Here is a 17,165-nt window from a genome sequence, read left to right as displayed (position 1 = left end):
CCCTGTATGTAACATCATATTGAGTGTGTGCTGTTTCGTATATCGTACAGGACTTGGAAAAAAAAGCAAAAATCCCAATTGTTATTTGGGTTGTCTTAACATTTCCCTTCTGCGACAGATGTGTTCATTCAGAATGGCTATGTCTTTATTTTCTACTCACAGAAACACAAAGATGCATACAATTTGTATTGCTCGGGCACTCTCAACTGTGCATAGTGCTGATTAATCATGCTCAGCTATCTAGCACATCAGGAATTATTATTTCATGCATCAGCCACTGGTGAGCAAACAAAATGCCAAAGCAAAGTAGATATTTGCTCAGAACAGCATCAACCAGCCATGTTCCTAATGTGTTTAACCCTTTCACTGAGGGACAGTCCAGATTCACACTAATTTCCTTCCTGGCTTAGTGCTACCCTCTCCTCTGTCACAGACTGGATCTACAAGGGGTTTTCTCCTACAATGTGACCCTTTTTTTTTTGCATTATCTGTCTGTTGATTGCAGTGTGAACCAGGAAAGAACCATTCCATTCATATGACAAATAGCAAAAATAGCTTATCTACAGGCTCACAATGTACTGTACAAGCTCGTGTTGTGAGCTTGCGACAAAATGTTTGTGATATTCTCAAACATAAATATCAAATAGCCAGATCAGTCTACATTTCCCAAAAGCAAATGTATGGTTTTTTAAAATGAATGACCAAAGGAGGGACATCAAAAGCAGAGGCATGCCTCTTCTTTTGATATCCCTCCTTTGGTCATGAGGAGACCCCCCCACCCCGCATGTGTGCTGATGGTGTAGGCCCAGCCTTTTGTGTGGCGAGTCAGGGAATGCGCCTGAATCTGAAGTCCTCACATGAATGACATGCACTAGGGCTAGGCCATACTGTTACTGGACACTCATCACTGCTCCGTGAAGTAGACGTGAAGTAGATGTTGACTAAAAGAATGCGGTGAAATGTTGAGTCAAACACCCTAGAGCCAACAAGAGAGTAGCTATTGCTTGGTGGTCGTAAAAGCAACTAAATTGGCTTACATTTGAAGGAACGATTTAACATACTCTTTCTTTTTGTATGTATTTGGTTTTGTACACAGTCGTTACTTGTTGTGTTGTCTTATGTCATGTAGATATTATTTCTTTCCCAAATGTTGTTGTGTGTTTTTTTAGTAAGCTAAGCTAAGTTAACAAGTCAGATTAGTAGATCAAAATTTTAGGTTTAGAACCTGCCATGCGAAGTCTTCACACACACACACACACACACACACACACACACACACACACACACACACACACACACACACACACACACACACACACACACGGACACACACACACACGGACACGGACACACACGGACACACACATACACATACACATACACACACACACACACACACACACACACACACACACACATACACACACACACACAAATTATACACACACATATATCCATAACTACAACAGCCAGTTGTGCCTTGGTGAGTGTAATTGTTTGGTGCGTGTTATGCAAATGCTAATTTAAATGTGTTTTGTAAGTTATGCAATGCTAATCTACTAACCACAGCGATGGATGTAATCTTCGACTACTGTGTGAAAGCATGCTATAGTATTCTCACTGTCATTGTCAGTGTCACTTCTTAGTTGCCTCCAACCGTGGTTGCATCTTTTTTATTTCCTCTAATTCACGTCTGTATGTCTCTGTGTCCACTGCTAATACAGCTACAACAAATAGAGCTTCTTCAAAACCCATGCAAAAAAATTACCAAAATAGTAGTTGAGCTGTCACCCCAGTTCATGCAAAAACTACTAAATTGAAGTCAGGTTGTGGGTAATTTTATTTACCAAAGAACAAAACAAAAGTTGAACAGGGTCCTTCAGTGCTCTATACTAGGCTGATTTATTTCCCTTTACACCAAAAGTCTTTGCCGAAGATAGCTGATCTACAAGCTCACAACGTGTTGCGTTGCCACGCGTTGCGAGCTTGCAGATTGGCTATTTTCGCAGAATGTTCGCCCTCCAGAATAGGGACGCTAGTGTTCATGTGGTTAACCTAGATGGAGACTTAAGTCTTTCCTGTCTTGGCTGCTGTTATTGCGGTTGCCCAGTCACAGTATGGATTTACCAGTACCTAGATGTATGAGCATGCCCATGCCAAGTAGAAAATTGCACAGTTCATGACATGGTATATAAACTTGAGTGCAGGTGCACCTTGTATGTGCCACATCGTAAGTACGTTTCAATGGACAGTTTTTGTTTCAGCCTTCAAGGTAAGACTCTCTGGAGTTTATGTGTGTGATGTTCCAGAAATGTCAAATAATGTTAGCCATGTTGTCAATGTGAACCTGGCTTTAGATCAAGGCTGGGTTTCGCAAAGCTTCTTATTATTACTACAGTCAGTCAGTCAGTCAGTCAGTCAATCGATCAATCAATCAATCATCTCTGCTATTGAACATGAGTCAATTCCCACAGATGAGATATTATTCAGGCCAGAACATTTCTGTGAGCAATTATATTAGATAATATGCAGCTATCGCAGTTACTAGTTTCTAAGGGATTTTTCAAGTAGCAATCCCATTTCATAGGGGCCAGGACTCACAACGTTAAATTACTGATATCTTTATTGTCAATGAAGATGATCTAAGAAGCTGTGTACATCAGGCCCTGATCTTATAAGCAATATGTATGAAAAATTAACTGTTTCCTCTGCATGGCTATTAATTGCTCCTTCATCTAGTGGCTGGCTCAGTATGTGTTATCAAAGCCTGCTGTTCTGCCATTTACTCAATATATCCTGTTGCTGAATAATATCAAATATTGGTGCACTTAGATGATGACATTCAATGCCAAAGTGAATTAGACACGTCGTAAGTGAATATAAACTAACTAACTAAGCTTAATGGCACAAACACATAAACAGGCATTTTAGCTTTGTTGTCTAATCTTTGGTTGTCACATGCTCTTTAGGCCACGATAAAGAAAAACAGGCCTCTCTGCTACTAAGACATTAGGCTTGCACTGCAATATGTCCTTAATAGATTAAGCACCAAATTTGCTTTACATTTACATTTAGCTCTAAGAAAAGCATCTTGAGAAAAACACACGAGCAGGTTCAAATTCAACAAAATTGAGCTATATTGATATCCAGTCCTCGGAGCAAGAGAAATCTGTAAACCTATATGATGACATTGCTGTTACTTGATTCTGATGGTATCGTTTATCTGCTGCTATCAGCAGAGGATGCAATAAGAGAACACAGACTACATTTTCCCTTTCAGTGGGGGGTGGGGTGGGTCATTTTGTGCCCCGATAGAGGTTATGTGTTTCTTTGATCTGATTATTGACATGCCTATATTCAGAAAGGCTTGTTCTAGTTGTAGCCAAGATATCCTTAACCCAAAGAGTCTCCTTAATATTTGGCATCACATTAAAACATTTAACGTAACAGAAGTGTTATATTTAAGGGCAAACCCCCACTGCCTATGATAGTTTGCCTATTTCTTACATTGGAGAATGTGTGAAACTAACTCGCCTGTTTCGCCCACTTCTGAACCAAGTGACTCCTGAGTCTTGTTTTATCCCTTTACTATTTGGTTGTTCTCACCTTGTTCTTCCAGGGCATAGGAATGTTGCCATATTTTGCAAACTTCCGTCTACTGGCTGAGTTCTCAACTCCATGTGTGAACCAGCGGTAGGTATCCTCACAAACCGAACCATTGTCTCTGAGATCCTTGGCTTTCTTCGGCTAATTTACAAAATGTTCACAGGAGTAGCTTATTCTGTAGTAGTATAGAAGTCTGTATAAGACATCCATGAATATTTTCCTATTTTGATAGACATGCCATCTTCTTTGTTCTGTATGCTGTACGCCTATTTCTCACTCTATGTACAAGAAGATTATAGAGGAATTAGAAGACATAACTCTACTAGATCTTATGGTTATAAGATGCATGAACAACATGTCACTTACATGGCTTGCTATGTTATAATAGGCATATCTGCCCTTGTCCTTTCTCTGGTTGAATAGCCTAACTTACGAGAAATGTGTCTACATCAATTTGACCCTGGTAGTTCTATCTTGCTGTCATTATAGAGCTATCCATCTGAATGATCTCATTAGCTGTCCTGTTGTCCTTCATGTGTTTCCCTGAGTTTATCGCCATCCTACTGGGTGTGTTGTGTTTCAGCTGGTTCTTTGAGGTGCTTGGCTTCGCCAAGTCCTCCCGGCCCAACATGGTCAATGGCATCGCCATGGCAGCCATCTTTTTCCTGGTTCGAATCGCTGTCATGCCAGTATACTACGCCCGCATGTACGCCGTCTACGGCACCGACGCCTACTACCTGGTGCCCCCGGGCGGCCGCATGGCTTGGATCAGTGCCAGCATCTGCCTGGATGTCATGAACGTAATGTGGATGCACAAGATTGCCCGCGGCTGTTACAGGGTGCTGCGCTCAGCGCGGCGGACACCCAAAGTCGACACACCTCACGAGAACGGGAAGACGGACTGAGAGCCAGTCGTGAAGAACGGAACTCCCAACAGAGCTGAGACAACGTTGCCGTTGAATGCAAAGCTGGACACTGACACGCCAGTGAAGTTGTACGTTAAAGGGGCATGACACCCGAGGCTGATTGTGTAGTTTGTTTTCTGGTTGGTTAAAAACCACAGAAGGGAAAGAACATGGCAGGCTGCATAAGGCTGACGTTCTAGTCAGAGTTAGTAAGTAACGACGAGGTAAAACTAACACGTTAGTATGGAGTAATATACCGAATAATATTACACCTTTTTCTCCAAAAGTAACTTTTTAAAATTTTCACGAGCCTTGGTGAAATTGTGCGTCGAGAGTAGAGACGTAATAATATGTAGGTTGATTTGCGTGTTGTCATTCTTTAGATTTTGTCAGGAGTATGCTGCTTTGTAACGATGGGCTACAATCCTTAAGGCAACAGCGCAGTCAACTCCCCAACCCTTAACCCATTTAGACCTGAGGCCGATTCTAAAAACGGCTTCTAAATCCTGACCTAAGTTTTCTGAAAAACTTAAAATATTTATTCAAAAATTACAAACAATGTATGTTGCTATATACTGTACATACTGTAGCAACAGGAACCCCAAAAGGGGTTCCCGTCTTGAAAGGTATATAGTTACAAAAAGGGGTTCCCGCCCAAAATGGGAGGAGTTACAATGTCCAATGTTAAAGTCCATGAGTGAATAGCCTATGAATGAGACTTTTCAATCTCCGTACCTACAACATTATGTGTTCTCTCTCTGCCCGATCAGCTGTGGATCAGCTATTCGATCCGGAAAAAGCTTTTGTTTAGCAGTCCAAATGTAGGCAGTCCATCTAATGCTTTCTACAGCTCAACTTCATCAAGCCTATTCCTTGTCTATACGAGATAGTGTGCAAATTATGTATTTATATTATATTTATTTTTTTACCTGGGGCGTCGTATGTTGAATAAACAGTCAAATCCTTTATGCTAATTAACTTCGACGCGTGTACAAAATGTAATTAAATGGACCCGTTCCAACAGGATTTTTCAGCGTGTGCAGAGAAAAAGAAGCAATTACCTGTAACGAGTGGTGCAGTTGCTTCATGGCAGGGAGTAATAAGTAAAAAACTAGCCCAACACTGCTTATACTGTAGCACACCATGATGTAAGCAACATACAACGCTGCAGTTAATGAAATTAATAATGCGTGTGTTCGATTTAGGTGTCCCCATGTGCAAGCATTGAGAATACTGTTGACTACTCTCTATGCTTGCACAATATAACACACCCATTATTAATTGTATTAGCAGCAGCTGCATTAGTAACTCGCCTGCCATGTTTTGTACCCTTCAGTAATTTTTTATCCTGCACAGGAAAAAAAACTACAAAATCTGCCTGGGGTTCCATACCTCTTTATGTAACTGGGCATAACAATGGAAAGTGTCTTTCTTTTAAAGGTGGGCAGAAGTCAAGATACGCTGGACCATAGCGCTGGCCATCTCCCATACAGTACCATGAACCGTTCAGCAAAACTCTGTAACTATTACCTGCTCATGATGAGGACTGGTCATTGACAATGAGCAGGTAATACACGGTTTACTGTACTCTTGCTGTACGTTGAAAAGAAATGAATGGACCTGTGAGGGTCCATTTTTACACTCTCAGAGTCAACTCTGAGGATTTTGCTGTGTAGTAACTTGTTTTGTATTATTGCTGTTGCCTGAGTTTAAGTTATGGAAAACGTGAGTTCATGTTATAGGGGGACTGGGGAAACAACACCCTCGGGGGACCTCAAAAGTACTTTGTTTGGGGAATTTCTTATTCCTCAGTTAATGGTCAGTGCCATAAGATAGTTAGTCTAATGCTCAACATGCTGGTAATTCCAGTAGTCATTACTGAGTATTGCACTGGGACTGGACAGGAGTGGCTTCATACAGGGAAGTAATTTGAGTGAAATGAAGTTCCATCCACCGTACTTCAATTATCTTAACCACACAAGCCCTATTTTATAATTTGGCTATTTTAAAATAGCCAATCTACAAGCTCACCTGATAAAGTTTTACCTATAATGACATGCCCAAAATAGGAATGCCAGGGTTCATGTGGTTAAGAGCCTCTGTTAAACAGTAAACCTTGAAGACATTTCTTGAAACGGGCAAGTTATCCCAGAAAAGCTTGAATTCTGTATCTGCATAATTGTATGTATATTTATTTACGCTCATCCAGCTGCTTTCCAGAGCAATTTATTTCTTATATATTCAGCCAATGATAGAGATGCCTTTTTGTAATCAATATGTAGGCTATCCTGCTGTACCTTAGGGAACTCATACACTGTATTCCTGTCTCTGAGAGAGAGAGAGAGAGGATACTGAAAGGGAAACCGAATGTCCATGCTGTGTTTGTATTCTAGATGATGCAAGCAGAAACTCCCCCCAAAAAGTAGGCTAAAGGTATTCACGACTTAGCATCAAAAACAAGCTTCAAAGTCTGGCCAGTGGCCACGCTCAACTCAGAGAAAAGTGCAGACTAAACACGTAATCATCAAAGAAACATCTGCACTAAAGCTTTAAAGCTGCACTATGTAACTTTCCTCTCAGATTTGAACCCGGTTTCCTGCGCAACTGCTGAAATTTCTACCATTGAGCCTGCCTGCCTGCTCGGGGGATAAATTGAATCTTGACCCTCAGGTCAAAATTTGTGTCAGATCCTGTGTCTAGGTGAGACATGACCTTTGACACGATCTAAATGTCTCAATAGAAGAGCAGGGAGACACATACAACCACCCCAATTGTATTGTTATATTGTATTATCATACTCTACCATACACACAAATTACATTTACTAATAAAAAAAGGTACATAGTGAGGCCTTAACCCTGGCGTCCCTATTCTGGACAGATTCATCATAATTATTTATTTTTGTTTCCAAAATAGCATAAATAGTGATCTATAAGCTCTCATCGTGCATTGTGAGCATGTAGATCAGGCATTTATTTTTAAATTTGCCGTACAGAGAACTATGGCTTAAGCCGTTCAGAAAATGCTTTCTTTTTTACAATTCAATCCTTTGGTCTGATACAAAAAGTATTTTTGTTTTGTATTCATATCATACATATATGTATGAATCTTTACTCTGGGGCAAACTGATTTAACCATGTACAACATTTGTCAAGTTGCTGCACGCTGCTGTAGTATTTGAATGTTTGTATTTTCCAAGAAGGGGTTGGAAAATGTTAGCCTGCAAATAAAATGCAAACTGCATAGGTACCTCATAACTCATAACTCGGGACTCTTCCGTTACCCACAGTTTTTTCTTTCTTTTTTTTCATTTAGAAAATGTCCTATTCACACTCCAAATACAACTCATGTTTTATGTCCTTGCATCCTATGGAGAAATGGTATTGCCATGTACTAGACAATGAATGAAAACAGCGTGTGTCCCTGCATGTTGAGGCAACAACATTATTTTTGAACACTTGTAACAGGTTTCAAGAGATGAAATGGGACATTCTGATGGCTAACTAGTGTGTGCATTATTATTGTTTCATTTTATTTTTTGATAATAATGCTTAATTTGTCATTTAAATGTCATTTAAATGTCTTTAAATCTTTAATTTTGTTTTTGTGTCCTAAACAAAAACCTAAAGTGGATGTGAAGTCATGAATATTCAATATGTTACTTGTCACATCAACTTCATGGAACTTAGGAATTTGCTGTAAGGTAGGCCTTGCCATCTTAACCCATTAAAACCGGGGAAAACATTTGTGTCATTTTAGATTTTAGCTACGTTTTGCAGAAAACTGTTAGGATTTAGAAGGCATTTGTTGAGTTGGCCTCAGGTCTTGATGGGTTAAGCATTGTATTATGCGCTTTGTTGCCTTTTTTAAAACACATTGTGATTGTCATGTTCCACGTAGATTGTACGCATATTGTGTTGCTTATTTTCCATTTCAGGTGCCTGTCAAATGTGATTGTTTTGCCTTTGTAACATACATATTTGGAAAGGAATGAGTAACTATGAACTCTAGGTACCTGTTGAAAAGAGATTCTACTGCAGCCATTGTGTAGTTTTACCACTTAAACCCTTCAACACTTCATTGTACATCACATAGCAGCAATAGCGGATGTACGAGCTCCTGTGCCAGACCTTGTAGATCGGATTTCTGCTGAATGTTTGCTTACATTTTGTTTTGTTTTGTCCGCCTAAATTATTACATGCTCAGAATAGGGACCCAAGGGTTCCTGTGGTTAGCCTTTCAGAGGTTATTGTAGCTTAAATACTGTGTCACTCACTATGAGAGACATTATTACTTTGTGCTCTCAACCGTTGCATTTACAGGTACAATTCCCACATAGCCCTTTACAGCTGTTGAGGTTAAACGTAATTGGCACATTCGTGTCCAAGCCCAGTTCAGTACGGTTTTGTGCAAAAGCCTGAAAGATCCATTTAATGATCACAGATAGAAACTTTTTTTATATATATTTTTAAAGGGACATAATTATGGGATGATAGTCCTGTGATATGATGCCTGCCAGTGAATATGATATCTGGCGACCTTTCAGAGGAACCAAAAGGTAACAATTAAATGGTCTGGGGGCAATGGGACCCTTCTAGAGCTAGCTGCGGCACTGTACACTAGGTTATGCATGGTATATATTCATGCACCCTGTAAAACTGCATGTGGTATTGCATGGCGATTGCACTGTAAACAAAATAACGTACATTTGCAAGCTGAATTTTGTTCTTTGGTTTGGTTCTCTTCTTCTGGGTACATAATGTTTAACTTGAGTGTATTATTTTATGCCACAATGTAATCCACCGATCATGAGGAGGGTGATAAAGCGATGTTCGTTACGATACCCAGCACAGAAGTAATCACTGAGGGGACATTATACTTGAATACTTGACTAAGTAGCACAGTTTATAACAATAATCTGGGCAGTGCAAATAAACAATATCTTGCATCATATACGTACATACAATTGTCTATTTATTAGTCCAAAACCTACACATAACACAAAGTACTGTATAGGTGACGTGGTAAGATTATCATTCAAGTCAATGCGTATTAGTCCAAAACCTACACATAACACAAAGCACTGTATAGGTGACGTGGTAGGGTTATCATTCAGTCAATGCTTCTGTATAGTTAACATTCTGAATGTTTCGTGGGTCATCAATTTGAACAGAGGTCATGGTTTGTATGCTGCATCTGGTGAATGTAATGGAGAAGAGAAATTGTTGGTCACTTTATTTTTTTACCCTTTATATGCTAAAATGTAGCTATTTGAGGCTTTGTTTTAGTTTGTTTTCTTGTTTTAGAATGTCATCTATGCTGAGGTGGGTAACCATTTACCAAGAACAAGATACAAAAACAAAAAAAGAAATGTTGGAATGGTAGAGTTTATAGCCTAATTATTCTTATGAGCCACTGTTTTAATGTACAACATGAAGTCACCTTGTCTTAATCAACTCACACAATGTCATTTGCCTCAATAAAGCAATATGCTAAATATTTTCCTTGTCAATAAATAAAGAAATAAAACATTATTTGTTACTTAAAGCTATACTTTGATGATCTCCAGGTGTGTGTGTGTGTGTGTGTGTGTGTGTGTGTGTGCGCGCTTGTGTGTGTGCGCCCAAGCTACAGGTTTTATATTATATTGAATATAATATTCAAGGTTTATCAAGCTTTATTTCCCTCTCCGTGTGATGCACAAAAATCCAAAATTAAAACAGCACAGTGGGCAGCAACTGAGCAGCTCACTAAAACGTTGCTCTGTGCTTTGAGCGTTCTTTTTCAATCTACACCAAATGCTGGGGGTTAAGTGGTTAATGTATGCTCTGAATGTGCTCTTTATGATGCTTTGTCACCAAGCTGTGTCGCATGTCAACCACCAGAGGGCGGTCGTGTCTTGTACTCACACCCCATGTTGGAAGAGAGAAAAAAAGGAAAGACTGTGACATCCTCCTCTCCATCGTATTTGCATAAATGATACATTAATGGTGTGCCAAAATAGCCTCTATAACATGCATTATCACTCTACCCCTAAATATTTATTATTTTTGACTGATGCCATATAAAAAGTTTAAAACATATTTTTAGGGCATATTGCCTCTGTATATATATATATAACACTTTACAAAAATATATGAATTATCTTTACTCTTGCCTGAAGGGGGACTGGGAGCATGACTATCTGGTTTACATGTGTTTTGTGGATTTGGAGAAGGCATAGGACCGGGTTCCGTCCCCATCAGGAGGTAGAGTATACTGTCAGGGGTGTAGAGCTACTTTTAGAAGTGGGGAGGAGTGCGTCTATACCGCTTTTCCCATACTTTAAATCTCTTTGGCAAAAAATAGCAGATCTACAAGCAACGTGTCACGCTGTGATCTTGTAGATCTGCTATTTCTGGCCAAATTTCCCCCCAATAATACGGATACATGGGGTCAGCCGCATAGCATGCACTGGGACACATACTCGCGCAAACTTAAGCGTGTGCAATTTTTTAAAATGAATGAATTAATTAAACGACCATAAAGCAACATTAACAACACCCTCTTCCATCCTTCAGTGGTGGAAACGTTACTGCACTAATGTATCCATTGTTGTCGGTGCAGAATTCTTTTTTTTCTGGCGAATCTTGCCCCGGAGTTAGAGCAGCTATAGACGGGGCAGGGGTCTTTACTGACCGGGGCCGTGGCCCCACTGGCCCTCATGACGCTACGCCCCTGGCTGGGGTTCAAGTGGTTCGTCACTGGCCAAAACCGAAATCCTATTTTTAGAAGTGGGGGAGAGTCGCTCCCCTGCGTTCCCCCTCCACTACACCCCATGCTGTCGTGTGCTGCAGGAGTACGGGGTCATTGGGGTGAGGGGGACCCTGTTGAGGGCAGGCCATCCACACCGTGTACTCTGAAAGTTACAAGCATACCCCATGCATTAACCACTTCAGCCATTGAAAATAGACGATTTACAAGCTCACAATGCGCTCACATCTGCTAATTTCAATATGTATACATTTGAAAAGACATTCTGCATAATGAGTACTTTATACTTTTGGTACTTTTAGTACATTTTTACACCAATACTTGGTATATTTAGGGAGACAGGGGATGGTTGTCACACGGGTTGGTTGTCACAGTGCTTATTACAGCCAAACTAGAGGGCGCTGTTTCACCATGTTGATATCAGTCATGTTACATAACATCAAGCATCATTTCTACCTGGGAATTTGTTTTAAGACATCAAAGACATTGAGATGAGATTTTGTATTGTTTAGGTGTCGGAGTAACCTTTTATTTTGGTGTTGGTTTTGTAATAAAAGTTTGTAGGATATTAGACATTTAAAAACAAATCACTTGTTAGAAAGAGGAAGTCAATAGCTTCATTTTGATGCCATGTGTCATTGGCTAGCTACAGCCATGTGACAGCTAGCATTGAAAGTTTGTCACATGGTCAGGTGGGGTTAGTTGTCTCAATTTTTCTGGGGCTGGTTGTCACATATTATGTGACACCCAGCCGGTTTACAACTATAAAGGGCCTTGGGTATTGGGGGTGGTGTTTCTAGTCATTGAAAAACTTAGTGTGTCTCTAGCTTAAAAGACAAAAAAGTTACAAATGTTTTTTTTTTAAATCAAATGTTTAAATCACATCCCATTGATTAACTATAGGGACAACCGACCCTGTGCATTGATTTGATTTATTTATTGGCACAATAAAAAAAACAGAACAAAGGTAACATTATTAAAACAACGCAGAAATAAGTGCAGGTGAGAAAAGGAAACCCATAAAGGACTTATAAAACCAACATTGTGACAAGCTACCCCAGTATGGGGTTGGTTGTCACAATGTGTGACTTTGATGGCTAATAACTTCCTGATAGAATAAGTTAAGCGGAAAAAGGTTATACCCATTTCAAGCCAAGACCTTAAGCTTCCTTCTAATGTAGGAGTGATTATCATCAGATGTGTTGTTGATGAGCAATTCAAGTCAGAGTAAAAAGTGTGACAACCATCCCCGGTCTCCCTACTTGTAACGGAGTATTTCTACATTGCAGTATTGATAGTTTTACTTAATTAAAAAATGTGAGTACTTTTTCGACCACCACTGATTGATTGAATACCTTTATTTAGAAAAGACATGGAAACAGTACAAGTACAATTCACAATACAAGGTCCTCTAAACTGGATCGCTCATAAAAGCACAGTGGCTTATTTAAAATGAGATCCCCATGCACTCAAATCATGATGACATTCGTTAGGCTCTGTATTTCGGTATGTTTTTTCAGCAGACTTTGGCAGAAGAGAATTTAAATCATGTGAGTGATGTTTTGGACTTAAATGGACAGATTTCTATAGCCTATAGTTTTGCTGTTCATTTGGGTCTCGGATTAATTCCATTCATCAAGTGTTTTCTTCATGTTTGGATTCTTCATTCACCATTTAGGAATGTTTTACAAACAAAAATTCTCCATGACTCAAAGACATCATGGGTAAATGTTAGAAATAAAGTCATTTCCTTTCTGTGTGGAGTTTGCATGTTCTCCCCGTGTCTCCTAGGGTAGGTACCCTCACAAAAACATGCAGTAATCCTGGTCACTATACTGCCTCCCCCTGGCCAGCCGGGGCGCCTGATGGAGGGGAAGGGAACTGGTTGGAATAACGTGTTCCTTCCACGCGCTACGTCCAACCAGGGAAACTCTCCCCTGTCAGGTGACAAGAAGGTCAGTTGGCTCTCATGCATTGAAGGAGGCATGAGCTCGGCCCTGGCCTCCCTAGGTTGGCAGAGGGAAGGTAGTGCCCAGGATTACATAGACAATTGGCACTGGGTGTAAAAAATAGGGTTACAAAATCGTGGGATAAAATAAATAAAAAAAATAAATAAAGTCATTTCTTGCATGAAACGTTTACCTATGATGTCTTTGAGTCATGTATAAAAATCGTTTGAAAATAGCAGATCTAAGCTCACATGCTGCATTGACGTATTGTGAGCTTCGATGGCTATTTTCAAATGGCCGAAGGGCTGAAGTGGTTAATGCATGTTTGGTAATAATCAAAATCTACAAAGTAACAATTAACTAACATGTTAAAATTATTGCAGTGGAGTAAAAGTACGATTTGATTTGATGTAGTGGAGTAGAAGTAAAAGTACATTTACTCTGTACTTAAGTACAGAGTAAATGTACTTAGTTACTTTACATCACTGCCGAAATATCACCAAAGAAGAAGAAAATAAACTTTTAAAACACTTGGCCTTTGTTGAGTGATACAGGACAATTTTGTTAAAACATGTGTTTACTGCCTGAAATGCTTTTTTAGGACTGTGTGCCTCTGTTTTCAATCCCCCACAGTCTGTGTCGCCCTCGAGTGGACAAAGGGAATATTGCTGGCCAATAGCTTTACCCCAGTTGGTGAGAATAAAACATAATGTAGTGAATAATGTTGCATTTGTCAATATCAACCCATTTACAAACATGCAAAAGCAACAACTTTAACACAAAAGTTAAAACTCTGTATTCTGATAGTAATCCATGCTATTACCACTATAGAGTGTTTGATCAGTAACATCTGGCGAGCTCTTTAGTAAACAGAAAATACATTTTCAGGTGGGTCACCAATTCCATCCAATCAATAGGCCTATCCCATTTATCAGCTTCAAATGTATATTATAGGCTACTAATTCCAATTGTGTCTGCTCATTTATTTATTTCATAAAAAATCATTGATCATATTCAAAATGAAACATTCACCCAAGATGCAGTTTCTGCAGTCTCTTTCCAGTCAGTGAGAAGCTAAGCCCCTGCACTGCAGCCATAGTAGTGAGAAGACATTCACCCCCGTAACTCTGAGAGTGTACAAATGGAACCAAATGGACCCGTCCATTTGTACACTCTCAGAGTTACACACCCGTAAGGGGCCATTTGGAAACCCCTTAAGGAACCATGAGGGTACCTGGACCCAAATTTTAGTCCCACTGGTGTAGCAGTGTTTCCAGTGAGTCAACATGCATAATATCAGCACCCTGACTCTGTTTGACCAGAATGGAACAGAGCCTTCATTAGTATCACTGGTAACACCTGTGAATGTCTTCACTATATTATATCCCCTCTCTCAGAGAGTTATTCACAAGTATCATTAACCCTCCTGACTTTACATTGTGTCGCTGTCCCTTAGGGGAATATAACCCTCACGCATTTGGATGAGGAACAGTGTCAGCTCCATTGTTTTGGGGCCGCAGAGCAGACAGAGAGGCATTCACGCTTTATTGCCTGAGCCAGCACCAGTGGCCCGGTCTCCAAAATAAATAGGATTGGATAAACAGTCACCTCTTGCCATCTCACTCCTAAACCAATCTCTCTCTCTCTCTCTCTCTCTCTCTCTCTCTCTCTCTCTCTCTCTCTCTCTCTCTCTCTCTCTCTCTCTCTCTCTCTCTCTCTCTCTTAGTCCATGAGCCAGAGCCCCAAAATGTAGCCATGATTATCAAATGGGTGTAGCTGTACATCTCTAGTTCACAGTTTGGCGTTAATATGCGATGAATATGTGGACTCCTATATTGTCACATGCAAATTGTTACAACAAATATATGAACAACTTTCAATGTTGTTCATATATGAACCCACTTCTCTGCATAATTCAAGTATGGGGAATTGATTGGAATGGTACAGTAATAATCTTTGTATTTTTGAAAATACTAACCATAATAAAACAGTGTTTGCAAATGTAGAGTAGTGTAGAATTGACAGCGTGAGAAGAGAGGATAAAGAGAGGACAAGGAAAGAACGAGGGGAGGAAGAGGAGAGGGTGAAGGGTGGATAAACGCTGAACCGTTGGGATTAAGATCGCACAGAGAGAGCCGCGATGTCGGCGCAGCAGCGGCCAGCGATGTCGCAGAGACATCTTCCCAGTGAGCAAACGGTCCCCACGCTACATAGCGCCTACAATGCTACAGAGGGATGTAGGCATATAGGCCCTACATCGGCGCTATGTCGCTGTGCTGTCTGGGGATGTATTGGCGATTTAACGCTCCTAATCCGACATGGCGGCGACACTGGGTGCTGTCTGGGTACACACTTGGGTCAGTGCAATGAATGTGTCTGTTTTCACCTTCCCAGAGTCAAAACACAATATCCAAACACTTACCAAATAACTTTAAAAAGAAAAAAAACGGTGCCTCAGTTTCAACTATTTATTTTTGGAAACTTACAACTTGTTTTGTTTTGATATAATAACAAAGAAACCTTGAACATACAAAACAACACACACATGTTCAATTTGGCCTACAAATATATAAACTTTGTCAGTGCAATCCCAGAAAAACACTTTAAAAACTAAATAAAATGATTTTTTTAACCGCCATATTAATTCATCATACAAGACAGCTGTCACGACCAGTGTTGCCAAGAGCTGACCCCAAGTCACAGCAATTAATTATTGGGCAGTGAGTACCCACAGAAAATGTATTCCGCATTCTATGGCTGTGTATACGGCATACATGAAATGTATGGAATATCAGCCATTCTATGGCTATTACAGAGCAGTCTATCGAAGGCTTCACTGGCATGAAGCTAGATGAGGTATTGGATCCAACACACCATCGTTGGCACTGTGAGAAGGGCTACTGGAGGAGCACACTGTTAGGCTTTGGATATCCGAACAATTCAAAGTCCGGCTCGAACAACTTGTACAGTTCTTTTCTCATCGCCACAGGGATTTGCGCAAACCAATGACTTAACCAGCTGGCGTCTGTGAGTTTCTTTTGGCCGGAAGGGAGCTGGAACCGGTGATCGAGACCCAGGAGTTTCAACAGCTGTTCAGAGTCCGTGGCTAAGGTTTCCAAATTGCCGATGAAGTCATACTGGATCTGGCATGGATGGCACAGACGGTACACCTGCAACACACACACACACACACACACACACACACACACACACACACACACACACACACACACACACACACACACACACACACACACACACACACACACACACACACACACACACACACACACACACACAATTATAGCAGCCAGGACATCTTACCAGCAGCTTTTTGCTGCACTGTCCTCTCTTAATTATCAGTATTGGCTTCACCTGGAGCAAATATTGATTCATCTCACCAGTGTTTGTGACAACTGTTCGAAGTGTGCAGTTAATTTTGGTGATGGGATGACATTACTTTCCCACCAAATCTCTCTTTTCAGGTCAACTGCGCATGGCTGGGGTGTATTGAGAGTGAGATGAGGAAAAAAAAAGTGACAGACTATCTGGACGTTTCAATAAGTGATCCCAAAGAACGAACCTGAGGTGAGAGCGCGACACTCTGGCACAGAAAATATTGATCGGCGAAATGGCAGACGGACAGTCATTCTAGGACGCTTGATGAAGACCAAAAGAAATGTGTGGCTGAATGAATAAAATAAGTAAAAACTTAAACTTAAGTAAATAAGACTGTATGGTGGTTGAAAAACATAATAACTAACTTAATTCTGTTTCTTCCTGACGAGAAGGTGGAAACATGGGCACCAACTCGAGTAAAGAGCTCCAGAGTAGAAGGGTTGTACTGGGTTTTCCTAGGGAAGGTTACTTTGCAGCACACACTTGTTTTCTTGACCCTCTAATTCCTCGACCACTTGCCCTGTTTTTGGCTGACTAGGCTTCAAGGCAATTA

General features: G+C 40.4%; 1 protein-coding gene across 2 annotated transcripts in view; it reads left to right on the top strand.

The window, feature by feature from the left end:
- tlcd4a (TLC domain containing 4a) overlaps nt 1-17,165 on the top strand; it is a 98,055-nt gene that overhangs the window by 14,444 nt on the left and 66,446 nt on the right. Inside the window, exons 6-7 of one of the 2 annotated variants that reach the window (XR_013932323.1) lie at nt 3,620-3,693; nt 4,190-5,075. Coding sequence is in view for 1 of the 2 variants with exons in the window: in XM_080417181.1 (XP_080273307.1) it covers nt 3,620-3,693; nt 4,190-4,511 (396 nt within the window). In the remaining variant the exon portion in view is untranslated. Of the gene's footprint in view, nt 1-3,619; nt 3,694-4,189; nt 9,465-17,165 lie in introns of those variants that run through there. The other variant, XM_080417181.1, reaches the window with a different exon arrangement.

This window comes from Gymnoscopelus braueri (genome assembly GCF_963280865.1).
Source record: "Gymnoscopelus braueri genome assembly, chromosome: 21".
In the NCBI taxonomy this organism is placed as follows: Eukaryota; Metazoa; Chordata; class Actinopteri; order Myctophiformes; family Myctophidae; genus Gymnoscopelus; species Gymnoscopelus braueri.
The sequence above is the reverse complement of the archived record's forward strand: the minus strand, read 5'-3'. Positions and strand labels throughout refer to the sequence as shown.